General features: G+C 42.5%; 1 protein-coding gene across 1 annotated transcript in view; it reads left to right on the top strand.

The window, feature by feature from the left end:
• Positions 1-27,813, top strand: part of LOC138753279 (latent-transforming growth factor beta-binding protein 2-like) — a 266,073-nt gene that overhangs the window by 200,318 nt on the left and 37,942 nt on the right. The window contains exons 25-26 of the mRNA XM_069916102.1: positions 5,251-5,382; positions 22,662-22,787. Coding sequence (XP_069772203.1) covers positions 5,251-5,382; positions 22,662-22,787 — 258 coding nt within the window. The remainder of the gene's footprint in view (positions 1-5,250; positions 5,383-22,661; positions 22,788-27,813) is intronic.

Here is a 27,813-nt window from a genome sequence, read left to right as displayed (position 1 = left end):
TGGATCAAAGGAAAGGCTGGAAGTCATAGGAAGGCTTGGTTTTCGAGGAATATTGGAAATTTGGTTAGGAGAAAAAGGGAGGTGTACAAGAGGTATAAAGAGCAGGGAGCTGAGAAGTTGAAGGAGGACTACAAGGAGTGTAGAAGGAATCTTAAGAAATAAATTAGCAAGGCCAAAAAAAGGCATGAAGAGGCTTTGGCTGACAGAGTAAAAATAAATCCAAAGGTTTCTATAAGTACATTAAAAGTAAAAGATTAGTGAGAGATAAAATTGGACCCCTTGTAGATAGCAAGGGTAGGCTGAGTGAGAAGACTGAGGAAATGGGGGAAATTTTGAATGATTTCTTTGCCTCGGTATTCACTAGGGAAAAACATTTTGAACCAGTTGAAGTAAAGAAAAATAGTGGGGAGGTCATGAAGCATATAAGGATAACCGAGGAGGTAGTGATGGCTGTGTTAAAAAAGATAAAGGTGGATAAATCTCCCGGACCGGACAAAATATTCCCTAGGACACTCAGGGGGGCTAGTGGACAGTTAGTGGGGCCATTAACAGAGATATTTAGGATGTCACTGGCCACGGGGGTGGTAACAAAGGATTGGAGGGTGGCGCATGTGGTTCCGCTGTTTAAGAAAGGGTCCAAATGCAAACCTGGGAATTATAGGCCTGTAAGTCTGACGTCTGTGGTGGGCAAGTTGATGGAAAGTGTTCTGAGGGATGCTATTTACAAATTTTTGGAGGTACAGGGATTAAAAGGGAGTAATCAGCATGGTTTTGTCAGGGGTAGATCATGCTTGACAAACCTGATTGAGTTCTTCGAGGGGGTTAAAAAAAAAGTTGATCAAGTGAAAGCTGTGGATGTTGTCTATTTAGACTTTAGTCAAGCTTTTGACAAAGTTCCCCACAGGAGGTTAGGAAAAAATGTGGATTCATTAGGTATAAATAAGAAGGTAGTGAAATGGATTCAGCAGTGGTTGGATGGAAGGTGTCAGAGAGTAGTGGTAGAAAATTGTTTGTCCAATTGGAGGCCGGTGACTAGTGGAGTTCCTCAGGGTTCAGTCCTGGGTCCACTATTATTTGTTATATATATATTAACGATCTGGATGTAGGGGTAGAGAATTGGATAAGCAAGTTTGCGGATGACACAAAGATTGGTGGTGTTGTGGACAGTGAGGTAGATTACCGTAGATTAAAAGGTGATTTAGGAAAGCTGGAGGTGTGGGCTGAGAAATGGCTGATGGAATTTAATACAGATAAATGTGAGGTGCTACATTTTGGAAAGGCAAATTTAAATAGGTCATATACATTGAATGGTAGACAATTGAGGAGTGCAGAGCAACAAAGGGATTTAGGAGTTATGGTAAATAGTACCCTCAAGGCTGATACTCAGGTGGATGGTGTGGTGAAGAAGGCATTTGGAATGTTGGCCTTTATAAATTGGAGTATTGAATTCAAGAGTAGGGAGGTTATGATGAAATTGTACAAGGCATTGGTGAGGCCAAATTTGGAGTACTGTGTACAGTTTTGGTCACCAAATTATAGTAAAGATATAAACAAAGTAGAGAGAGTGCAGAGAAGGTTCACAAGAATGTTGACAGGATTTCAAGGTTTGAGTTACAGGGAAAGGTTGTGCAGACTGGGGCTTTTTTCTCTGAAGTGTAGAAGATTGAGGGGGGACTTGATAGAGGTGTTTAAGATTTTAAAAGGGACAGACAGAGTAAATGTGGATAGGCTTTTTCAATTAAAAGTGGGGGAGATTCAAACTAGAGGGCATGGTTTAAGATTGAAGGGGGAAAATTATAAGGGGAACATGAGGGGAAATTTCTTTACACAAAGGGTGGAAGGGATGTGGAATGAGCTTCTGACAGATGTGGTCGAGGCGGGATCATTAGTTACATTTAAGGAAAGACTGGATCGTTACATGGATAGGAGGGGACTAGAGGGGTATGGACCGGGTGCTGGTCAGTGGGACTAGGAGGGTGGGGATTTGCTACGGCATGGACTAGTAGGGCCGAACTGGCCTGTTCTGTGCTGTAAGTGGTTATATGGTTATATGGTCTTCAACAATCCTTAATCCCAGAATTTGGGTTTTGTGGAAGTCCAGCCATTAGGCCATCAGACAGCTGTACAAGCCTCAGCTTGCCCTGTTCTAACTCATCTCTCTCTGATACTCCTCTCAGCGGCACAGGTTGGTGTAACAATCAGCGCAATGCCCTTATAGTGCCAGCGATCGGGTCCGGACCGTGGTTCGAATCCCGCGCTGTCTGTAAGGAGTTTGTACATTCTCCCTGTGTCTGCGTGGATTTTCCCTGGGGGCTCCAGTTTCCTCCCACCACTCAAAATGTACAGGGGGTTGAGGTTAATGGGATGCAAATTGGGCAGCATGGACTCATGGGCTGAAATGGCCTGTTACCATGCTGTATGTCTAAATTTTTAAAAATTAAATTTTAACTCTGTACTGTGTTTAAACAGCTGTGCTGTGTATAAGCTGACTCAGTGGACTGCTTGTAACACAAACTATTTCCCTGGACAAGACACAATAAATTGGACTTGCCTCAACTTCTATCTTAAATCATTTATTCTGCTGAAGTTGTAAATCCTGGGTATTGCCTCACATTTTTATATTTTCTCTTTAAATTATAATCAAGACACCATTTCCAAGCTTCCCCGTACGCTGACAAAGCTATTTAACTTGAGCAATATTACTGAAGGTCTGCGAGATGTTTAGAGTATATGTCATGTTCTTTGCGTTGGTTTGAAATATTATGTTTTGCATATTTGTCTGCCAAAGATTATTGGCTTTTTGCATATATTCAATGAATAAGTTATGAAGTTTTACACTCAAACAGGCCCTTTGGCCCAATCTGTCCCTCCTGACCCAGTGGTCTAGCCAAGCAAGTCTCGTCTGCCCACATTCAGCCCATCTCCCTCTCGGCGGGTCCTGCCCCTGTACCTGTCCAAATGTCTTTTAACCTTGTGATTGTATCTGCCTCTACCACTTGTTCTGCCAGCTCCTCCCATATATCTGCCACCCACTGTTGAAAGTATGTCCATCAGGTCTTCTTTTAAATCTTTCCAAGCTCACCCAAAATCCATGCCTTCTTCTCTCAGACTCACTTGCCCTGGGATAAGTCTGTGACCATCGACCTTGTGATTTTTTTTTTAAGCCTCTGTCATGTCAGCCACCAGCCTCCTTCGGTCCAAGATGAACAGTTCCAATCATTCCTCATACTCAAACCTCTAAGCATCCCCCAAAATCCTGATGAATCGTTTCAGAAAACCCCTCTGCCTTAATCACATCCTATAGGATGGTGACTTGAACCCTACACATTACTCCAAGTGAACCCTCACCAATGTCTTGTAGAGCTGTAACCTAATATTCCAACTCTTGAACTCAGTGACCTGGTCAATGAAGATAAGTATGGCTGACGTCTTCATCACCCTGTGTACATACACTATCACTCTCCGGAAACTATATTTGTACTCTAGGTTCCTCTGTTGTTACACACCCCAGAACAACTCATTCTTCCTGTCTGAGACCAGACTATAGCAAGCCCTGGTATCCGGCACCTATGGGGATTGAGGATGCTGGATATGCAAATTTTCTAGTTGCCTGAGATACACTCTCAGAATGATAACTAATACACCTGCATTAAGAATAAACAGTTTAAAAAAGAAAAGACAGTGAAAAATGTAAAGTTATTTGAAAAGAAAATCAGAATTGTAGTCCTTAATTATGTAAAGTTCACTTTAGTCCGGTAATTCCAGTAATTTACACAATATAAATTTAAATTTGAAGCCCATTCGCTGTCGCTGTAACAATGCTGGGTTTCGCAACCAGGACACCATCATAATTAACCTCTCCTACCCAAGTTTATGGATAAACCTTTTGTGCACTCACCAATCTGGCTCCACCCTGTTCTGTGACTGGGCCCGTGGCTCCTCCCTCTTGTCCCTGTATAAAGGCTCCAACACCACAACCCCTCCCCAGAAAGTCTGGGTCACAGCACAGGATGACCTTCATATTTATTGTAATAAAAACTTGTAACTCTAGTCTTTTGAGTTATTGATAATGCATCAGGCCTTACTAATATATGTAATAACATACTAATAGAAGATAAAGATTCCTACTCAGCAGGGAGAGGGAGACTCTTTGGGAGATTCGCCCCAGCGGTGAGCGGCATCAGCCAGCTTTTTATCCTGGGTGTCACCATTTTATTCAAACACAACTTTATTCAAACTGCTGCTGTGGGTGGGGCACGACTGGGGATGTTTGGTCCCATCTTCACCAAGGGGTTGTGTGTTGCTTTGGAGAATTTTTACAATTTTAAACTTTTATTTAAATTTTTATTTATCGATATTAATTTAAATTTTTTTAACTATTTATTCTCTCAATTTTTTTTGCTGGTTGCTTGAATTCCAGATACCAGGGATTTTACTGTACATACCTTTTACACTTTAGGCCCCTCCCCCTCCACTCACTGAACTGCCCCTGGGCCTATCCTATCCCTCCTGTTTCCTTTCTTTAACCACCCCACCCCGCCCACTTCTCCTTCGCTACCTCGATCGTCACCTCAGGCACTGATCTCCACAAAAGAAATTGCATTTGTTCCTTTATGGCCATGTACACAAATACACAAAATGTGTGATTTTTCTTTTCCTTTGTCTTAAAAAAGCACACAAACTATCATGCAGCTTGCTATTCCAAATCCATGGCCTAAATCAGTAGTTCTCAACCTTTTTCTTTCCACTCGCATCCCACTTTAAGTAATCCCTAGGCCATAGGTGCTCTGTGATTAGTAAGGGGTTGCTTAAGGTGGTATGTGGATGGAAAGAAAAAAGTTTGAAAACCACTATTTTAATTGTACCTAATTGACTCGTTATGTGAACGGATTCAGAGCTCCAAAGGAAATGGTCCAATGGCCATTTTTCTTGAGCAAAATACTTCAGTAACAATTGAGTCTAGAGCAGTGATTCTCACTCTTCCCTTCCCACTCACATCCCACCTTTAGCAACCCCTTACTAATCACAGAGCTCCGATGGCCTAGGGATTACTTAAAGTGGGATGTGAGTGGAAAGAAAAAGGCTGAGAACCACTGGCCTAACTTGTCATGATCCACAATAATAGGGCACCCATGATTCTCAAGTTACTTGAAAAAAGATGAGCATTTTTGAAGATAGACGAGTTTATTCAGCATCAAAAAGCCATTACTAATTACACCAACCTTTTTGATTCTGCTTGTATTTTCTCAGATATTGATGAATGCAGTTTGTATGCCAGCCCTCTGTGTGGGAGCTGGGAGTGTGAGAATACTATTGGTTCCTATCAATGCATTATGGGATGCCAGCCAGGATTTCAGCGTACCGCTATTGGAGAATGCATTGGTAAGCATTTGGATAATGAATTTATAATGTATTTATTAATACTCTAACACAGCCATTCTCAACCTTATTTGGCTATGGTCCCCTTAGGACTCTGCTCAAAATTTATTCCCCCTCCCCCCCTTTCCTTTTGAAGCAGTCAAGTTCAGTAGGTTTCTTCTGTCGTTCTCCTACATAAAAAGCATTTTATAATTTCAGTCCGTGGTCCCTTCGTAAATGTGCTGTGCTTTCCCCCCCCCCCCAAGGTGGGGCTGTATAGCCCCCATTGAGAATGGCTACTCTAATGGTTTGTTAACTTGTCAATCTTTAACCCACGCTTCATTTTTAATGGTGATCTTTTCTCGTAATTAGAAGTATTCTGTCCAGCGTGCCACTTTTAAACCAGAGTTTCTTTTCTCAACTTAGTCGAATGGTTAAGCATTGATGATATTATTTAGTATTAAAACTACAGCTGTCTGAGTTCTTGAAAAAACTGGGCAAATTGAACCAAGACGTAGCCCGCGTCCCCATGTGTAGTTAATACAGACAGTAAATAGTTACTGTCTAACTTTATAACACACTTGCTTCTGAAACATCAAGATCGTATACAGAATGCCTTTCCTTCTTGCTATTAGATACTTCTATTTAAACAGAGCTGATGTTAAACTTCTCAGGAAAATTTCCTTTAACCATTAATGATTTGTGCTTCCACAAATAGATCTTAACAATGAGAATTTGGGCATTTTTCTCAAATGATCTTGCTGACCATGTTCAGGCATGAAGATTCATGCCCGATAACACAACACTCATCTTTTTCTTCATCCTTTTAAAGCATCACTGACATGGTGAAGATTTTCTCCCCACGAGAGATATCCTTAACTCAGTAACTTTCTGGGGCTATTTAGAGAGCAGTTGAAAATGAACGGTGTTTTGAAATGAACGATGAATCATAGATTCAACTCCAATCTTTTTCTTTTCTCGCCTTCTTCGTGATTGCAACAACATGGAGGATCCAGGACAGATCCTTTGGATTTGAAGTTCTTGACCCTCTCCACTACTGAGCCCTCGATGATTTATGCTCCCCTCATTTTCTCTTCCTGAAGTCCACTTGGTTTTGCTGTCGTTGAGCGCAAGGTTGTTGTTGTGACACAAGCTGACCCATCTCCCTCCTGTACACTTCCTCACTGCAATCGGTGATTCTACCGACCACCGTGGTGTTATCGGCAAATTTGTGGACGGCATTCGAATTTTGTCTGGCCACACAGTCGTGGGTGGAGAGTAGGGAACAGAGCAGTGGGGTAAGCACGCAAATCCTACATACAAAGTCTACAAACATAACAAACAACAGGTCATATCATATACATATCACTAGTTAATATAAATGTAATTCGAAAAACATATCCATATTTGTTTATTTATCAATATTTCTTAAAAATAATTCTGGATAAAAACCAAGTAAACCATATAGACAATCCCCCTGGGTCTAAACAAAGGGTAAATTCTGTCTAGTTTAATGATATGATCTAAGACAACCATAATTAAACCCAAATTTAACATTAATCTAAAAAAAAGAAACAAAAACTCCTAAAACTGAATCTAATTGAACCCCTCCCTCTAATCAAGGTTATCTTGTAGAAAAGGATGTAAAGATATGGATGAATATGACAGAGAATCACCGGAGCATCCAAACTTCTTAAATCTTCCAGTTGTGATAGTCTTCTATGAATGGGCCTGTGGGGTTTTTTTTGTCAGTGAGGAAGAGACGCTGTTACCGATCCACACTGACTGCGTTCTTCCGATGAGGAAGTAAAGAAGCCAGTCGCAGAAAGAGGTGCAGAGGCTGTGAAGTTTGCTGACCATTTCTGAGGGGATGATGGTGTTGAAAACTGAGCTGTAATCGATAAGCTGTACGTTTTGCAATCATCTAGGTGATCCAGGGCTGAGTGGAGAGCCAGTGTGATTGCATCTGGTGTGGAGGGATTTTGGTGGTAGGCAAATTGCAGCAGGTCCAGGTCATTTCTTAGGTGCGAGTTAATTCTGAGCATGACCAACTTCTCAAAGCATTTCATTGCAGTAGAAGCACGTGCTACCGGGCAACAGTCATTGGTGCAGCTCACTCTCCTCTTCTCAGTATGATTGGTTGTTGCTCATTGAATTTGGTGGATCTTGTGGAGACAATGTTTGTGGTGTGATTCCAGTGTCTTGAAATCCCCACTATAGGCAGTCCAGGTCTCACAAGCCCCTAATGAAGTATAGCGCTGGCAAGCCTTCTTCATGATTGTCTCGACATGGAGACCCCAGGATAGATCTTGACACCTGGGAATTTAAAGTTCTTTACCCTTTCCACTGCTGACCCCTCGATGAGGACCGGTTTGTTTTCTCCTCAAAGGCAGGGAATCACCGCTGCTTGGCAGACCATGAATCTTGAGACAAGTCTGAGGACCAAACATTCAACCAAACATTTTCCTGGCGCATTAAAGGTAGCGGTGACTTTCATTGTTTGACATCTCCCTTTGCTGAGAGTTAGCTCGCAAAGCCTACAAAATAGTTCCTATTTTCCAAGATCTTGCCAAGAAACTTTATCATTTGGAGAACGTAAAAGCACGAAAATCTGCAGGCACTGTGGCTGAGGTGAAAACACAATGCTGGAGAAGCTGTTTTCAGGTGCTCGGACGCAGATAATGTGCCGGCAGACGCGGCTGGAGGAGCACAGCTGGGACGTTCAGGTGGCTGCAGAGAAGACGCCTTTCTGTCACCTGAATGTTCCGGCTGAAGGAGAGCCGCATCCGATCGAACACCGGCTCCTGTGGACGGCTGCTTTCAAGAGCAACGGGGGATTTTCTGAGCCGGAGAATATACCTACAGGAGGAGGGCTAGGTAAGTGCTCCTCCTGGCCGGGTTCTCCACTGTCAGGTGGCCACCCAACAGCCACATTGGGGTAGAATAGGCAGCTTTACAGTCAGGTGTTCTGGCCTCCTAAAAGTGGCAGAAACTCGGTCAGCAGGTCAAACAGTGTGCTTTATGTAGCAAAGATAAAGGTACCTCACCAACATTTCGGCTCGGGCCCTTCATCGAGGTACGGAAAATTGTTGGCAGGTGTCCGAACAGAATGGTGGGGGAAGGGCACAGCCCCACAGGGAGGAGGTAGTAGGTGGATACGGGAGGGAGGGCACAGCATCATACAGGGGGAGGAGGGATGGCTCTGAAATTGGAGTGGAGAGCTGGAGGAAGGAATATGAAGGAAAAGGAAAGGGACGGAGAGAAGCTGGAGACATCGTTATTAATGTCATCAGGTTGTAGATTAGCCACTGCAACGGAAAAGATAACCAGACAGACAGTGTAGTAACCACGTGATTACTGCCATTCATTTCACACATCCACCAAGTTTCTCTGCAATCCCATTTATTATAAAGTTGCTTTGTGGATTCGTAATCTGAGAGTTAAATTAAAATCTCATTCAATTAATATTTAAATCATCATCTCAAAAATGAAAATACATTTATACTTTTTTATGGCTACGTTCAGCGTCAGTGAACTGAACATGGCTAAAAATCAGTGAACTTGTAGATCCTCTCCCGACAGCATGAATGAAACAATCATGTCATTGGAACCGTACATCAAACAAGAGCGGCAGGGTTCATATAGTGGCAGCACCAGCGATTGGGGCCAGGGTTCGAATCCCACACTCTCTGTAAGAAGTTTGTACTTTCTCCCCGTGTCTGCATGGGTTTTCCCTGGGGTAAGAGGGGGAAAGTTTTAGAGGGAACATTAGAGGGAACTTCTTCACTCAGAGAGGGATGAGAGTATGGAACAAGCTGCCATCTGATGTGGTAAATGAGGACTCGCTCTTAAGTTTTAAGGTAGAGGGTTATGGAATGGATGCAGGTCAGTGAGACTAGCAGAATGATGTTTTGGCACAGAACAGAAGGGCCGAATGGCCTATTTTCTGTGCTGTAGTGTTCTATGGTCCTGTTTTCTTCCCACCCTTGAAAACTTATTAGGGGTTGCAGGTTAATTGGGTGTAATTGGATGGCACAGGCTTGTGAGCCCAAAGGTAGGAGTATATAGGTCAGCTCAACATCAAGGGCCAAAGGGCCTGTAATATGCTGTAGTGTTCGATGATCTGATGGGTTTTTTTAGCCTACAACTAAATTTAAAACTTTGTACTGGGGAAAGAGATTTAGAGAGGACTTGAGGAGAATTTTTTCATGCAGTGAGTGGTGAGTGCGTGGACTGGATTGCCAGAAAGAATGACAGAGCAGCCACTATTCAAGAGGAAGAGCACTTGAATACTGAGGCAATGAAGGCTATAGGGCGAACCCCATGGACAAGTTGGGCCAAATGCCTGCTTCCGTGTTGTGTGGCTGTGTACTCTCCATAGTAAAGCAACACTGGTTTGATCATCTTTGAGATGAACAGGAAACGCTCTGGGTTTCAATGAAGCTGTAAAACTGTATCAGAAAGAACATTACGTGACATTTGATTCAGGATTCTTCTTCACATTGTTCAGATTTTGGGAGAACTCCCACGTCCATTGTATCAGAGCTCAAAAAAGACTTTGATTAGGATTTAATGAGCACTTAAAATTCATTATTTATCTGGAGGACCCAGCTTTTAATTTTATTGCTGAATCTCAGCACTGAAATGTAAAACCCAGGTCTCTTTTTATTATCGATGGTAATTTTGCATATTGACATGAGCACTCCAATATCAGTCCAGCCAAATTGGTGATACTGAGAACATGGTACTGATTTTAATATTAGTGCTCTGAGCGATATTCTGTCAATAATTAAGACTTAGAATGTGACTTTTCTCAGTATCAATCAAAATCTGCAGTAACAAGTTTCCAATGAGGCCTGCCACAACAGAGATATGTGCATGGCAATTTGATGGTGCGCTAATCTATGTTCCTGAAAGGGTTTTTTTATTAAAGTGTGGCACACAGACATTCGGGAGCACTTGACGCCTCTTAACATGACGAAGAGCCTGGAGGAAGCAGTAGAGGGATGGGTCAGTAAGTTTGGGGGTGATACGAAGGTTGGAGGAGTCGAGGATGGTGCTGAAAGCTGTTGTAGGTTACGACATGGTATAGACAGGATGCAGAAATGTGGCAGATGGTGTTCCATCTGGATAAGTGTGAGGTGGTACATTTTGGCAGGTCAAACATGGAGGCAGAGAATATGGTTAATGGTAGGATACTTAACAGTGAGGATGAACAGAGGGACCTTGGGGTCCAAATCCATCGATCGCACAAGGTCACTACACAGGTCGATAGGACAGTTAAGAAGGCGTATGGGATGCTGGCCTTCATTAATCGGGGGATTGAGTTCAGGAGTCATGAGGTAATGTCACAGCTCTATAAATCTCAGCTGAGACAACACTTGTGTTCAGTTCTGGTCACCTCATTACAGGAAGGATGTGGAAGCTATGGAGAGGGTGCAGAGAAGCTTTACCAGGATGTTGGCTGGATTGGGAAATATGGAAAGCAAGGTTAGCAGCACTGGGGTTTTCCTCTATGCAGTGAGTAAGGATGAGAGGAGACTTAATAGAGGTCTACAAGCTGATGAGAGACATGGATAAGGTAGATAGCCAGCACCTTTTTCCCAGGGTGGGAGCAGCAAACACCAAAGGACATCAGTACAAAGCAAAGGGATGAACATTTAGGGGAGACATCAAGGGGAAGTTTTTTTATTACACAGAGAGTTGTGGGTGCCTGGAATGCCTTGCCAGGGTTGGTGGTGGTGGAGGCTAAAACATTAGGGGGCTCTTAGACAGACACGGGGATGAAAAATTATCAGAGGGTTACAAGGTAGGAAGGGTCTAGTAATTTTTTGGTAGGAGTATATGGGTCAGTACAACATCAAGGGCCAAAGGGCTTGCCTGTAATGTGCAGTAGTGTTCGATGATCTAATAGTTTTTTTAAGTGGATAGTGCCGACAGCAACTGCCATTCATTCAAATGGCTGGCAATGTCATGTATTCACACTTCAGTAAATTGTTCTCAGACTCTAAATGAACATCACATGAGGTAAATGGTTATCTTTCCCGTGTTGTAATCGATCTCTCTCTCTCTCTCTCTCTCTCTCTCTCGCTCTCTCTCGCTCTCTCTCTCTCTCTCTCTCTCTCGCTCTCTCTCTCTCTCTCTCTCTCGCTCTCTCTCTCTCTCGCTCTCTCTCGCTCTCTCTCTCTCTCTCTCTCTCTCTCTCTCTCTCTCTCTCTCTCTCTCTCTCACTGTAACTCAGCAATTCTGCACTCTGCTCTATGCTTTTGTTACTGAACTATACATGGGTTGCCTAGCTAGATTACATACATAACAAACTTTTGTACTGGGCCTTGTTGTTTGTGACAATAAACTTGAACACTAACTTCAGATCAAATGCTATTTATTGTCTTGTAATAAAACAGAAATGTAATATTACACAAATTTGCCTTTAGTCTAGTCTTGAACTTGATTGCATGAACACAGTCCTCTAAATTTAAAATACTAATAGTTCAATCTTCCTAACAGAATCACATTGGGTGAGCAATAGTTCAGTGTCTGGTTGATATCCTAGAAAGGGGGAGTCGGGGTGGTTGTGTGGGAACGGGTTGGAAAGCTGAGGAAAGTTCATCTCCCACCCCACCCCAAACCCCCCCATTTCACTACATTCTACAGAGGATTTATTAAAAGCATTCTGAGCAACTGCATCACTGCCGAGTTGGCAGCTGTACCTCCTCGGACCGCAAGACCCTGCAGAAGATAGCGGAAAAGATCAGTGGGGGCTCTCTTCCTGCCCTGAGAGTCATCTACAACACTCGATACGGGTGAAACATTGTGAAGGACTCCACACATCCTTCAAGTAAATTGTTAACCCTTCTGCCATCTGGTAGGAGGCACTGCAGCTCTAGAGCCCACATATCCAGATTGGGCAACAGTATTTCCCCTCAGGCCATCAGACTCCTGAATTCCTAGTACACCATGTGCACCAGAAGGACTCTTACAGTATACGTCTTCATATTTAATATTTCAATGTGTTTAATTTCTATCTTAACTTATATTTATGTAAATATGCTCCATGGTCCTGGAGAAGCGCTATCTTGTCTTTACCGTGCGAGCATGGTATGAACGATAAAGGTGACTGAAGTAAGAGGGAAGTGGACAGGAGAGGAATAAAAGAAGAATATCATGGCAGTGTAGCTCCACTGAACCTTAGTCCTCTATCGTGTCATGCCCCGGGCAGTGATTTTGGGAATGTTTATGGGGGGGGGATAGACCTCCCTTGCTCTCAGGGAATGGAAATTTACGCAGAGAAGGCAACAAATGTGTGTTTCCAAAATTTGGTAACTGTGGGTCTTTCCTTATTTTATTACCAGATGGTAACTGTTCTGATCTGTTCTCCGACCAATTAACCTTCCTTTAAAGTGTGATTTAAAACGTGTAGCGTTTCACGGGACCAATAACGCTAAAATTGTATGGTGATGGAAGGCAAACCCTTTGTTTCAATTCCCTACAATTTTTCTGGCCATCATTTATGACTAATGGAAGTGATGAAGCAATTTTTTTTACGGGCATGAACAGATGTCAGTCAACATGTGATCATAGTTTGCAGGATTATGATCTCAAATGAAGTGTGTTGTGCCTAATTTGCACACTTTCTCAACTTCACAATCACTCTCCTTGTACCTTGGGTACATTGTAACAATAAACATGACTTGAAATTGAACACATACAGTTTGTCTGGCCTAAACATCCTGCTCTTAGATTAAATTATAAATTATTACACTACAATTATTACACTTGTCAATACTACACCTAATTTAAAATTGTAAATGCATTTCTCATTGGAGTCCAGTCAGGTAACGCAAACATTAATCATACAGTGCAGAAATTTAACTATAACTTGGGTGGCGCAGTGAGTGTAGCGGTTAGTCCAACACTGTTACGGCATATGCGGCCCACGTTCGAATCCGGCACCGCCTGTAAGGAGTCTATACGTTCTCTCCGTGTCTGCATGGATTTCCCCTGGTGCTCCGGTTTCCTCCCATGTTCCAAAGATGTGCGGGGTTTGCCGGTTAATTCGTGTATTTGGGCGGCAAGGGCTCATGTCTGTTGCCATGTTGTGTGTCTAAATTTAAAAGCAAAATTTAATTTCAGAGATGAGCTTGACGTGGACCTTCTAATAGGCATGGAAAATACCGCTATGAACTTTCAATGCAATTATGTTCTACGCTGTTAATTGAATGTGATGGAGGAGATTTTGAGGTGATTGAATACAATTGCTTATATTGTCTTATAGAACATTACAGCACAGTGCAGGCCCTTCAGCCCACGATGCTGTGCCAATCTATGGAAACCTACTCCACATCAATCTAATCCTTCCCAACCTCACACCCATAACCTTCCATTTTTCTTACATGCATGTGTCTGTCTAAGTCAATGGTTCACATCCCACTTTAAGTAATCCCTATGCCATCGGGACTCTGTGATTAGCAAGGGATGGCTTAAGGTGGGATGTGGGTGGGAAGGGAAGGTTGAGAATCACTGCTCTAGACCCAAATGTTACTGAAATATTCTGCTCGAGAAAAATGGCCACTGGTCCATTCCCTTTGGAGTTCTGAAACCGTGCACATAACGAGTCAACAAGGTACGATTAAAACAGGGGTTTTCAAATTTTTTGAAAGAGCGGCTATGGCATAGGGAATACCTAAAGTGGTATGTGAGTGGAAAGAAAAATGCTGAGAACCACTGACCTAAGTCCTTTAAATGCCTATTGTACCAGCCTCCACCAACACCCCTGGCACTGCGTCCCAGGCACCCACCACTCTTTCTGTCTAAAACTGACCTCTGACGTCTCCCCAAAACAGTTGTTCAGTCACCTGAAATGTGGGTCAGGGTTGGTGAGTACATCTTCAAATGTCACCTCCCACCACCCATTTGATGAATCCACTACTCATTTTGCTCCCCACAATTGCAAATTCAACATTTTCCCATCACAAGCATTTTGAGAACAGCCCTATCAAACAAAGATATTTACCGCATCATGATATTAAACAGGATTTAAACTGCTTTATGATCATTGATTGTATTGTAAATAAGATAAATGTAGCAGGAATTTTACAAGCACAACAAAATACAGTAAAGCTGCTGGTATCCGGCACCTACGGGGATTGGTAGACACCGGATAAGTGAATTTGCCGGTTGTTTGAGATTGTGTGTTGCATGGATTGGTGAACTAACCACTAGGGGGAGCTAATTTAAAATTTTAAGCCATTTATTTTCCGTGAATTTTTTTTCCCGGTTGCTTGAGGTTGCCGGTTGCTCGAATTCCGGATAACAGGGATTTTACTGTAATACTAAAATTATTATTGCAAATATATACTCTTCCAATATCTGAAAAACTTTTGCATTCATAGAATATCAAATTATTTTGAGCTAAAGGACGATTCTTTTGACTGAAGAGCTCACCCCCAAAATGTCGGTTATATAACCTCACCTTATTTGGACGCTGTGAGACCCGCTGAGTTCCTCCAGCATTTCTGAGCCCAGTTACCTTTTTTTTATTTCCTTGATTTTATGCCTCACTTGATTGTGGGCAAGATTGGAGAAAGCTTTTAACAGCCTAAGCATCACGTTTCCACAAGGTACTCCATCTCCCATAGTCTTGCCTGCTTACCCATCTTCTCCAAATCTCTGCCTTCTCCTTAAGATTCACATGCTTCACTTGACGTCACCAGTCAAGTGTTACATTTCATCTGCTCTGTGCAAATCATCTCAGTTTTATGGGTTTTCAAAGCTTGACAGAGCATTTGCTTTCATCACTTCTGGGTATTAAGCTGGGAGGTCATGCTGCAACTGTACAAGGTACTGGTGAGGCCGCACCTGGAGTACTGTGTGCAGTTCTGGTCTCCATACTTGGGGAAGGATATACTGGCCCTTGAAGGCAGTCCAGAGGAGGTTCACCAGGTTGATCCCGGAGGTGAGGAGGTTGACCTGCGAGGAGAAACTAAATTGCCTGGGGTTATACTCAGAAGAATGAGAAGAGATCTTATAGAAACATATAAAATTATGAAAGGATTAGATAAGATAGAGACAGGAAAATGGTTTTCACTGGTAGGTGAAACCAGAACTAAGGGACACACCCTCAAAATTCAGGGGAGTAGATTTAAGACGGAGATGAGGAAAAACTGTTTTTTCTCAGAGAGCAATGAATTTATGGAATTCTCTGCCCAGGGAACCAGTTGAGGCTACTTCATTAAAACATATTTAAGGTTCAGTTAGATCGATTTTTATATAAAAAAGGAATTAAGGGATATGGGGAAAAGGCAGGTAGGTGGAGTTGAGTCAATGATCAGATCAGCCACGATCTCATTAAATGGTGGAGCAGGCTCGACGGGCCGGATGGCTGACTCCTGCTCCTATTTCTTATGTTCTTATGCTTTTGTTAGATAGAATTCGTGGAATTTTACCGGCCTGAAGAATCTCCAGCGGTCTCAGCATTGGTTGCGAGTTTAGACAGGGCACCAGAAGTGCAGTAATTAAAAAGGCGGGACTTTCAACCGCGTCATCGATACATGCTGCTCATTGGCCTGTTGTTCACGGAATGCCTGCAGATAACTTCATACTGCAGACGTTCTGGGAAATTTACTAGGGGTCCAGGAGGTAAAATATCAGAATGGGAAATGGCACCCTCATTCCCGTTCTGACCGTTTTACAGAGCATGCGTTCCAGGAAAATGGCCGAAGTTTCCTGGAACCCAGGGGCTGTGTGAAAGACATAGATGTTAACAGTGAAACCAACACTTCACTGCAGCTGCCAGCAATTATGACAGATGTGCAGTGCTGAAAGATGAATCCCAGTGGTTCTTCAAAAGTTTACATGAACTGTCTTGAAACTTGATGGTTATTTTAATCCTGCTCTCTTTATTATGAGAATTTCAATCAGGCAAAAGCTTTTGATTTTTGTTGAGTTTACGATGTGGATTTACCTGCCAAATAACGAGCGCTAGCTGTGGTTCTTACTGCAGGTGATGTTAAAGCATCAGACTTGTATTTCAACAAGACAATGAGTCAAAAGACACCCCCCCCCCCACCCCCATAAAACACAAAAGTCTGCAGATGCTGAGATTGTGGTAAAAACACAAAAACGCCAGAGGAACCCAGCAGGTCGCACAGCAAAGATTTATAACCAAAGTTTTGGGCCTGAAGCGCTGGTTATATACCTTTACCTCCTGTGGAAGCTGTGGGTCCTGCTGAGTTCCTCCAGCATTTTTGTGTTTTTACCCTTCCGTTGAATGTTAGATTCCATCTGCCCTTCTAAAATGTTCAACAGTTATGACAAGGCGGTTCACTTTCAAAAGGAACTGTAAGAAGTCCAAAACTCTGGACCACCTGAGAATCTGGACTTTTCAAAAGCTCTCAAACTTTTAAAAGTTAACTGGCTTTTGCGTGCATAAGCGCCACAGATGCACGGTGGCAACGGGCGACCATACTCATTGACTTTATTTTTCTTTAAAAACTGCCTGTTTTGATAATGAAGCCTGCCATATTTGCTAACGAGTAAACTAGCAAAATTGGCCCGTTCATCTCTTCTTTATTCCTCCTTAAATTTGAATTTTAAAACTACTGCCGGAAACGCCAAATAATCTGGACTGACCCAATCCCCGGGCAGTCCGGATTTTAGGACTTTTACTGTAACTTATAAAATAGCAATCATTGCTGTCAAGCAAAATCAAAATGCTACTTAGATGTACTAGATTGGTAACCATTGACAGCTGGAAAGTTAGGCTTGATCATCCTGCAGAGTTCTTGAGGGCAGATTGATGCACCATCAATAACTCCAAAAGACTAGAAGTTACGTAAAACTGACGGGCTTTTATTAGCAATAGAATGGAGGCACATCCATGCTGGTCAATTGTCCTGCACTGGGGAGGGGGCTGTGGGAGGAGCCACAGGTACAGTCGGCCAAAGGGGCATGTCCAGACAGTTAATCATACATCCAGTGGTTTGCCACACAGATTTCACAACCCTTTAACTTGAATGTTAAAAATCACATCCTTAGGAAACAAAGCAATGTGGTCACAAACATCTCTGCAAGCCATCTCAGTTGGGCATATGAAAAAACTCAAGTGAGATAACAGCCCATTCTTACAGAATGGTTGTGGGACTGATAATAGACATAGTATTCCCAGTGGTACAGGCCTTCCTCCAAGATCAACTGCTAATTTTTTTGGCTCTGCCATGAGGAGTTAAAAACTGTTCTTCCTGATAATTCATTTCTTGTATTTATTCATTAAAAAATGCATATTTCACATTCAACTGGGATTTTATCAATTTATTTGTGTTTTACATTTCATCCAGCATCTAAGGAAACTGATTATCTGCTGCCCAGGGGAAAACATCAGTGCAATGGCCTCAGCTTGTGACCCCCTTGGAGATGGCCTTTAGCTTTTGGGAGGGAGGCTGCCAATTTCAGTGAAGGTCGACCACAATTTAATTTGGGGATACAGCATGGAAACAGGCTCTTCCAGCCATTTTGTCCAATACACCCACGTGACCAATTAACCTACCATCCCATGCCTGTTTGCCTTTGAAAATGGCGGGCGAGGGGGGTGGTGGCGGGGCAGAGAGGTGGTGAAGTGGCAATTGCTGATCTCAGCTGCAAAAAAGAGGGAAGACCAGAGACTTCTTTCCAGGGCTGAAATGGCTAACATGAGAGGGTATAGTTTTAAGGTGCTTGAGATGTAAGAGGTAGGTTCTTCACACAGAGAGTGGTAGGTGCATGGAATAAGCTGCCAGAAACGGTGGTGGACGCAGGTACAATAGGATCTTTTAAGAGACTATTAGATAGAACCGGGAAAAATATGTCATACAGTAGGCAGTTACAGTAGGTTATTTGGTCAGTACAATACTGTGGGCCGAAGGGCCTGTACTGTGCTGTGGAATTCTATGTTTTCTGAAACCAGAACCCCCTCGAGAGAAAACCCATGTGGACATAGAGAGAACATAGGATATCATAGGTGTTCTGTGATTAGTAAGATATGTGAGTGGGGGGGAAAAAAATATGTTGAGAACCCCTCCCCTACAGACAGTGCCAGCTTCAACAAGCATTGTAATAGCATTGCACTGACCTCACTACCCAGACTGATGTTGTAGGAATTAGTGGTGGTAGCTAAGAATGGTAAATCTCCAGCTGGTGATATCCACCTTTGGAATTTACAGTCGGGTAAAAATGTTGAAGAGATCCAAGATTTATCAAAGTCGTGAACCATTCCTTTGATTGGAAAATTGCCCTCGAGTCTGTGTCAGGCAAGGAGGGAGGGGGCAGTTAATCTGTCATCTGTTGTTTGGGGGAAATTCTAGGGCCTGTAACTAAGGGTGGAGCAACCGAGCTGCTTGAAAGTTTTCCAATGGGCAGAGTGATCAGCGTGGACTTCTGCAGATGTTTGATGGGCCTAAACTGAGCTTCCTGAAGAGGTGAGGAAAGTATTTAACAAATGAATATCCATGAAAATGTTATTTATATGAACTACAAATGACATTTCCTAAGATCACTCCTGAGAGACGGTTAACTTGTGCAATATTTATTCCATTGAAAGCAACATATTATCAAGGTTCAGACATTTCTGGAGACAGTGAGCAGGGATGAAGGATGTCGCAGGGTGATTGATGTTTTAGATCAGTGCTGTTCACTGCATTTGCAAACGGCAATCATGCAACAAAAAAAGCCGCATATCAGTGACCGAGATGTTACATTGTGGTCCAAGGAGACTCTGAGCTCCAAGTCAATACAAAAGGAGGACTGGACCACCATTCCTCTGAAACCTGCATCCCCATTCAATAGCACAGAGAGCCCGCAATATACTGCTGTAAGGAAGACCCATCATTAAGCTGGCTTTGCTTTTTTGCACTGAACATAACAACGACGGCGCTGTGACTAGCACCACTGCCGGCTTAAAGGCAGAAGTATAATGACTCCCCCCATTTCGTGTTTGAACCTTTTGCACAGAATGCCATGGCGCAATAAAGGCGCAATAATCCTGCCCTGAAGATGCTGTGTAAAAGGGGCTATTCATGTGATTGTGGCTGATCTATGCCAGCCTCTGCTACTCTCAATGCCAGTTCCCCATCACCATCAGTTTCTCAATCTTTCAAGCATCTCTACCTCAAATGATCCAACTTCCAAAACTCTATGCAGGAGAGAATCCCAGAGATTTGCTGTCCTGAGAGTAGAAGTTTCTCCACACTTCGAATTTCAATGACCAGGCCCTTGTTTTGTGACTGTGTCCCTTTGTTCATTGCTCTCCCACTTGTGAAAACATCTCTCTGTCAGTTCCCCTCGGGATGTTATATCTTTGAAGAAATTCACTCTTCACTCCAAGGAACATAGACACAAGTTTTCTAAACTCTGTTGAGCGGACAACACTGTTAACCCAAGAATTAGTCTGGCGAATTACCTTTTGAGCAGCCTCCAATGCAACTACAGTAAAAAAAAACCCTGGTGTCCGGCACCTATGGGAATTGGTAGATACCAGATAAGTGAATTTTCTGGTTGCTTGAATTTTATATGTTGCATGGAACTGACTGCTAGGTGGTGCCAATTTTGAAAAAAAATTTGTATTTATTTTTTGCCTATTTATTTTCCACAAATTTTTGCTGGTTGCAGCATTATGTTTTTACTTCAGTCACGGTGTCTGCAGAACTTCGTCTGCTGGGCAGCACAGTTAGGGTAGCGGTTAGTGCAAATCTGGTGGTGTTTGTAAGGAGGTTGCACGCTCTGCCTGTGTCTGCGTGGGTTTCCTCCTACCCTTCAAAACGTACGGTGGGGGGGTGGTGTAGGTCAATTGGGTGTAATTGGGCAGCAAGGACCTGTACCGTGCTGTATGTCTAAATTAAAATATAAATTCTTAAACTCTAATCCCTTCACAAAAATGGTGAAAAAGCAGTTTGCCTTCTTAATGACTTGTTGGACCTATCTGTTAACTTTTAAGCATTAAAACATCTGGATCCTTTTGAACTTTGAAGACTTTCTCCACCAAGATAGAAATCTCGCTTTTGGTTCCTCTAATCAATGTGCCTCACACTTCCCCAAATTAAACTCCATTTAAAATCTCATGGGTGCAAGAAAAAAATTATTGAAAGGGTCAATTAAATCCTGGCCTTTACAACTGTAGGACAAAAATCCACATTTTTCTCTGATTTATAAAGCCATTGTTCAAACTAACTGCATAATGTGAGCTGTTTCAGACTCCACAGCTAATATAGACTAATAGAGCTAATAATCTACCTTGGAGGGAGTTCAGTAAGGATTTAGTGGAATGCTACCTTGGTAACACTACACAGAGAGAACAGAGTCATCAGTAGCACAGAACAGCCCTTTGGCCCAACTTGTCCATGCTGTTCACATTAGCATTCTGGGCTGGATTCCTTGGCCTGCATTTGGTCTATATCCAGTCCAAATGCCTTTTGAACATTGAAATTGTATCCGCTCCTGTGATTTCCTTTAGTAGCTTATTCCAGGTAAGAACTACCCATCGAGTGAAAAAGTTTCCCTTCAGGTCCCACTTAAATCTTTCGCCTCTCACCAGAAACCCCTGCCCTCTTGTTCTCTAATCGGCCACCTGGGCAAAAGACTGTGAGCATTCACCTTAACCGGGCCCTTCATGAAGGGACGATAGAGAAACTTACCTCATGGAAGTTAGAAGCTTTGCGGTGAAGTGATTGGTGTTTCTTTTAGACATAGAGGCAAAATGACAGGGCAAGGAGACATGATCTACAGTACAACTCCGATTATCCGAAACAGTCCAGACCTATATTGGATAAGTGTTTTTTTTGGAATACTGGTCTTTTTTTTGAAAAACAGCCCAGTAGCAACAGAAAACCACTTGTATCAATGTTTAAACAACAACAAACAATAAGGGAAGGCTTTTTCGGCATTAAAATAATGTTTAATTCTTACCAAAAAAAAATGCTGGCCTCTGCCAATCACTGATACCTCCCCACCGAGGCCCCGCTCTTGCCCGGGAGCCCAAGGTCACCACTGCCACTGGAAGCCCAATGCCCCCGGACATTTCGGCTCCGATTAAAAATTTTGGATAACTGAAAATTTCTGATTTGTTTCAGACATTCTCATTTATCCGGAATTTTTTAATTGTTTCAAATAAATGAGGATTTTGGAGAATCCGATTCTGGATAAGCGGAGATTATTTCCTCTGATATAGAATCTATGACAAGGTGGTACAGTCTTGAAATTAGATCTGGGTTTTTTTTTTCAGTAATAAAGAAATACTTGTACACACAAGTTGTGGCAACTTGGAACTCTTCTATAAATGGTAAATAAACCCAGGCTGCCTTTAAACAGAGTGCCGGCATGGTAACAGGCCCTTCTATAGAAACATAGAAGATAGGAGCAGGAGTAGGTCATTCGGCCCTTCGAGCCTGCTCCGCCATTCAACGAGATAATGGCTGATCTTAAAGTTCAGTACCCCGTCCCCGCCTTCTCTCCGTAACCTTTAATACCCTTATACTGAAGAAATATATCAAAATATAAAATTTTTCGCTTTTTTTTTGGAAATGAAAAGAAATGGCCCACAAGCCCATGCCACCCAATTAACCTACAACCCCCACCCCCCCCCCCAATCAATGTTTAGAAAGGTGGGAGTAAACTTGAGCACCTGGGGAACACACACGCAGTCACAGGGAGAATGTACAAACTCCTTACAGACAGTGCTGGATTCGAACCCGGGAGCAATACCAGATTCGAAGCTGGCTCTAATACCTATTTACTTTCCTTCTGAGATTGGTCGGCATTTTGCAACCAAAGGCACCAAGGGATATGGCAGAAAGACAGGTTCATGGAGCGCAGTTCACAGATCAGCCAAGACCTCGCTGAATAATTTTTAAAGCCTTGAGAGCTGAAATGATTTCTCTTTCTGTTCCAATTTCATACGAGGTACCTCTCATGAACAGATTAGTATGCCTGATCACAGGTCCAGTTTGACTAAAGAGCTAGCAGGAATTAAAAACAGAAGGAAGCTTCAAAATTGAGAAATCATGTTAAGATATAGATTTCTTTACTTTGAAATCTGAAATAATTCGCTACCATAAATGATCAAGCATTGATCACTTGATCTGAATTCCAGTGTTTTATTATTCACCATGAACATGATGTTGTTCTGTGGGATATTAACTTCCATAAATGAATAATAATATTATGGAATTGCTGCAAAATAAAAAGTTTATTCCAACAATCTCTTCAGTGCATTCCTCAGTGAAGTTTTAGTGAAATTTCATTATTAATTCCATCTGTTTTGGATTTCTTTTTCTCAGACATTGATGAATGTGTGAATGGAACCATCTGCGGTACTCATAGCTACTGTGAAAATAGAGATGGCTCATTCCGCTGCCTCTGTGATCAAGGATTCGAAGTCCCACCAGGAGGACAACAATGTGTAGGTAAGTACAAACTGAACCCCTCTACCAAACTCCAAAATGGAAAACCCTCCAGTTTTATTAGTTTGAAACGAGAAAACCTGCAGACGCTGTGATTGTAGCGAATACGCAAAAGTGCCGGAGAAACTCGGCAAGTCCCGCAGCGTCCATGGGACATGGTTAATACTGTGACAAAGGGGCAAGGCCTGAAATGTTTGCCTCCTGATGTACCGTCAACAATCACAAAGGGCTGACATTGTGAAACTGACAGGCTTTTATTAACTGTAGACCGGAACAGCCGTCAACTGCATTGACTGATCAAGGCAGAGTGGAATGGGGAGCAAGCAAAGGGTAGGATCGGTCTCGGGAGGCGTGTCCAGCTGCCGCAACCAATCATAGCATAACAGTGGTTCACCACATCTTCTACGGACACTGCGGGATCTGCTGAGCTCTTCCAGCACTTTGGTGCATTAAAGTTTTATTAGTTCCCTTCGGACAAGCCTAGAGGATGCATGCAATTCTCCAATGGCTAAACAGTCGGACTGCTGGGCAGAATAAATGATATTTTCCACACAAAAAACCTTTTAATAGTTAAATAGTGCTGATCTCTGCTCTGTTGTAATCAAACTGATATCCACATTTCTACTTGTCACAAAGGTAGAAGTTCAGATTTATTGTCCGAGTACTTACATGACATCACATACAACCCTGAGATTCCTTTCACCCCTTATCGGTAGCGCAAATAAACGGTACTCAAGATAAGTACACAGAGGAGTGAAAAATTAAAAATTAAGAAGAAATGTGCTGGACAGAAGAAAATTAAATATTCAGTAATAAACTGTGCAAAGTAAGTGTCTTTAAAAGAGAACCTGATGAGTTTGCGGGTGAGGAGTCTAATGGTGGAAGGGTAGCAGCTGTTCGTGACTCTGGTGGTACAAATCTTGAGGGCACCTCTTTCCCGATGGCAGCATGCGCTACAGAAGCAACCCTGGCATGATTCTGAACACAAATGTAATGCAAATATCGAAAGTTCAACTGAAATTGAGGAATCAAAACCCTTTCTTTGAGCTTGAAGATAACAATGTCGTAAATGAAATGGAGAGTGCCAAATTCAACAATAAGGATGTAATTCTGGACTTTGAGGCAGGACGATAACATTTGCCCTGGCTTTAATAATTTAGCTGTGAATTGGCTCATCGAACACACACAGAGAAAAAAAATCCATACAGCAACAAAGAACTAGTTCAAACCATCTGCAAGTGAACAATGCCAACTAATTTCCACCAAAAGGACTTACCAACTCCTGGAAGAATTATTTTGTTGCATTTGCAGCAGGTTACTGCCATCAAGAAGCACAAAAGAGTTTTTGTTTTGTCCATTCAGGAGGGATAAGGTTGCCACATATATTAACTGTTCTTTGGCAGGTTCTGTGTGTTTTCATGAGTGCTAATTGTAAATGAAGAAAAAAAAACCCACTGGAAAGCATATAAGTTGCTGAAGTCAAGTTTTCCAGTGAACTAAAAATCAGAAGCTATTCAAAGGAAGAATTGTTGGAGGAACCCAGCAGGTCAGATAGCATCCATAGGTTGAAATGGCGGTACAGGTTAGCGTGGCAGTGAGCTCGATGCTGTTCCGTCGCCAGCAGCCCAGGTCTGTTTGCCCCCACACCTCCCCACCTCCCCCGCCCCATGACCTGCCTGGGTTTTCTCCAGGTGCTCCGGTTTCCTCCCACCCTCCAAAAACATGCAAGGTTTGCAGGTCAATTGGTGTATTTGGGTTCGAGGGACGGAAGCACCTGTTACCGTGTTACTGTGTTTTAAGGCAAACGGGAATAGCTTGGGAAGACAACCTGTGGCCCTCGACGTTCAAAACTCTCTGACACTAACTTGTAAAATCATCATAAAATGTAACAATAAACAGCAAAATAATTGCGGAAAATAAGTAGGTAAAAAAGGGATGTTCAAAATTGGCGCCCTCTAGTGGTAAGTTTGCCAATTCACTCAACACGCAATCTCAAGCATCTGGCAAATCCCCTTATCCAGCATCTACGAATCCTCATAGGTACCGGTTCCCAGGAGTTTTACTGTACATGGCCAGTCTTTCAACTGAGTCCTTCTGATGATGGGCAGCCTTTGACCAAAGTGTCAGGCCTTTGGTTTGTTCGTCTTCATCCATCTTTTCCAGTTGTTCAGTCCTCGGGAATAGGTCTTTTGCAGATCGCTGCAAGTTATGCATTCACAGTGTTCAGCTGTTAACTCGCCCATAAGAGTTTTACATTCAACATGCGTGAGATCATCTCAATCTATTGTCCTGGTGAGTGACCTGAAATCCCCTGCCAGCTATCCAAAATAGTTTTGGTTAAAGATTTTAATTTTTGTGATATTTAAGGAGGCAAGATGAATAACGAGAAATGTAACTCAAATCAAGAATGAGTTGGAATAATATCCTTAATTAAAATATCTGTTATTTTGATCGTTATGAACCAAACTCTTGACAGAAGTTTGTTCATGGTTTATGACCAGTTAAAGTTTTTAAACTACTCCTGCCAAAAGATCATAAACATAATGATACTGAAGTTCATTAAAATAATCCCCCTTTTTAAATTGCCGCGTTCTGGCTCTATTCTAAAGCTCACCAGCTGCCTGACACATCAGGGAACATCTGCGAAGAAGTCTCTGAAGGGAAAAGGGCTACTTCAAAATGACGTAGCATCATGTACGTTGTCTGGGTGCTAATTCTCAGGTCTTAAGCAATCAATCAATTACCGATGGAAAATTGTTGTTAAAAGCAATGTATGGAAGATTATGCTGAGTTTCTTTTATCTCAGCAGTCAGCACGAGATGATGGTAAACTGTCTGAATCACCAGACAGCCTTATATTGATTTGTTTCTTGGTTCAAGTCAATGAGTGTTCAATTCTCTTTGTCTTGAATTTATTACATTTTCTCTTGGCCACTTCAAATCATATATTAGTCGTTGAAGTTTTGCTATTGTTCTTTGTTTTGCTGCATTAGATTGGACATTGGTAAGAATATGACATTTTCCTCATTTATTGTGAGGTTAACTATAGAACATTCCAATGCAGAAACGGGCCCTTGGGCCTTTCAATGCCTGACAAAGGGCTCAAGCCCAGAACGATGCTGCACTTTACTTCCTATGGACGCTGCGAGACCTGATGAGCACGTTGGTGTATTGTACTTGACCCCAGCATCTGCAGATTCACTTGTTTAATCCCAGTAAGTTTTTCCCTGGGTCTGTTTCGCATAGGTGAACCCTGCTTTACCACTCCTCAGAATTCCCAAACCACACCAAAATGTCTGCAAAATGCAGTAAAATTCATTCTTATGTGTGGTTAAAAAGTAAATAAATGAAGATTTTCCTTTTATTTTCCAACTTGATGTATGTACAGATGATTTAGCTTCGTGTTAAAGATCATAGAACCATAGAATATCACAGCAAAAAACAGACCTCTTCGGCCCTTCTATTCTGTGCTGAACCATTTTTTTTGCCTAGTCCCACTGACCCGCACCCAGTCCATCACCCTCCATACCTCTCCCATCCACCTACCTGTCCAAATTCCTGGTAAATGTTAAAATTGAGCCCGCATTCAGCACCTTAGCTGGCAGCTTGTTCCACACTCCCACCAATCTCTGTGTGAAGAGGTCCTACCTCATGCTCCCCTTAAACTTTTCCCCTTTCATTCTAAACCCATGTCCTCTGGTTTGTGTCTCACCCACCCTCAATGGAAAAAAGCTCTATCTCAGTGGTTCAAAACCTTTTACTTTCCACTCACATACCACTTAAAGTATTCCCTATACCATAAGTGCTCCGTGATTAGTAAGGAATTGCTTAAGGTGATATGTGGATGGAAAGAAAAAGTTTGAACCACTGTTTTAGTCGTACCTAATTGACTTGTTACGAAATGGGCTAATGACAACTTTTCTCAAGCAAAATATTTCAGTAACAATTGGGTCTAGAGCAGGGATTCTCAACCTTCCCTTCCCACTCACATCCCACCTTAAGCAATCCGTTACTAATCACAGAGCACCGATGTTGTAGGGATTGCTTAAAGTGGGATGTGAGTGGAAAGAAAAAGGTTGAGAACCACTGCCCTATCTACATTAACTCTGTCTATCCCCCTCATAATTTTAAATACCTCTATCAAATCTCCCCTCATTCTTCTATGCTCCAGGGAATAAAATCCTAACCATTCCCTGTAATACAGTTCCTGAAGTCCAGGCAACATCCTAGTAAATCTTCTCTGCACTCTTTCTGTCTTATTTATATCTTTCCTTTAGTTAGGTGACCAAAACTGCAAACAATACTGCATACTTGGCCTCACCAATGTCCTTTACAACTTTAACATAACATCCCAACTCCTGTACTCAAGACTTTCATTTATAAAGGCCAATATGCCAAAAGCTCTCTTTACAACCCTATTCATCTGTGTTGCCACTTTCAGGGAATTATGTATCTGTATTCCCAGGTCCCTCTCTTCTACCGCACTCCTCAGTGCCCTTCTATTCACTGTGTATGTCCTTTCTTGGTTTGTCCCTCCTAATACTTGTGATACAGGCCATTTTCTACGAAGGCAAAGCCTTGCCTCCCCGTCATGCAGGGTCACCTATTGTTTCATCTTGTATTCGTATGTGTGAGTTCTTAGACAACGCATGGATGAAGGGAAATGTTCTTTACTTTAAAGTTGTTGTAAACAGCACCATGAAGCAGGCCATGAAGCTGCAAGCCTCCCTTGCAGCTCTTGCGTACTGTGTGTCAGCCCCCTGCTGGCAGCCAAGTCCATTGCCACCATGATCTCTATCATTGCACCTATAGCTTTCAAGAAATTTTGCCCCTCCTGAGCCCCTAGCACAAAGTGAGGCACAGTCAGTGATGGGGAAGATAAAAATCACCCTCTGTAATAATTATCCAGAGTCTCAGGAGAGGCCATAGAAACTGAGAATCTGGAGCAAAGCACCAGCTGGGGTAACTCGATGGACTGAGCAGCATCAGTGGGAGAAGACGTCCCAACGAAGGGACCGACCTGGATCGTC

Source organism: Narcine bancroftii, chromosome 2 (assembly GCF_036971445.1).
Source record: "Narcine bancroftii isolate sNarBan1 chromosome 2, sNarBan1.hap1, whole genome shotgun sequence".
In the NCBI taxonomy this organism is placed as follows: domain Eukaryota; kingdom Metazoa; phylum Chordata; class Chondrichthyes; order Torpediniformes; family Narcinidae; genus Narcine; species Narcine bancroftii.
The sequence above is the reverse complement of the archived record's forward strand: the minus strand, read 5'-3'. Positions and strand labels throughout refer to the sequence as shown.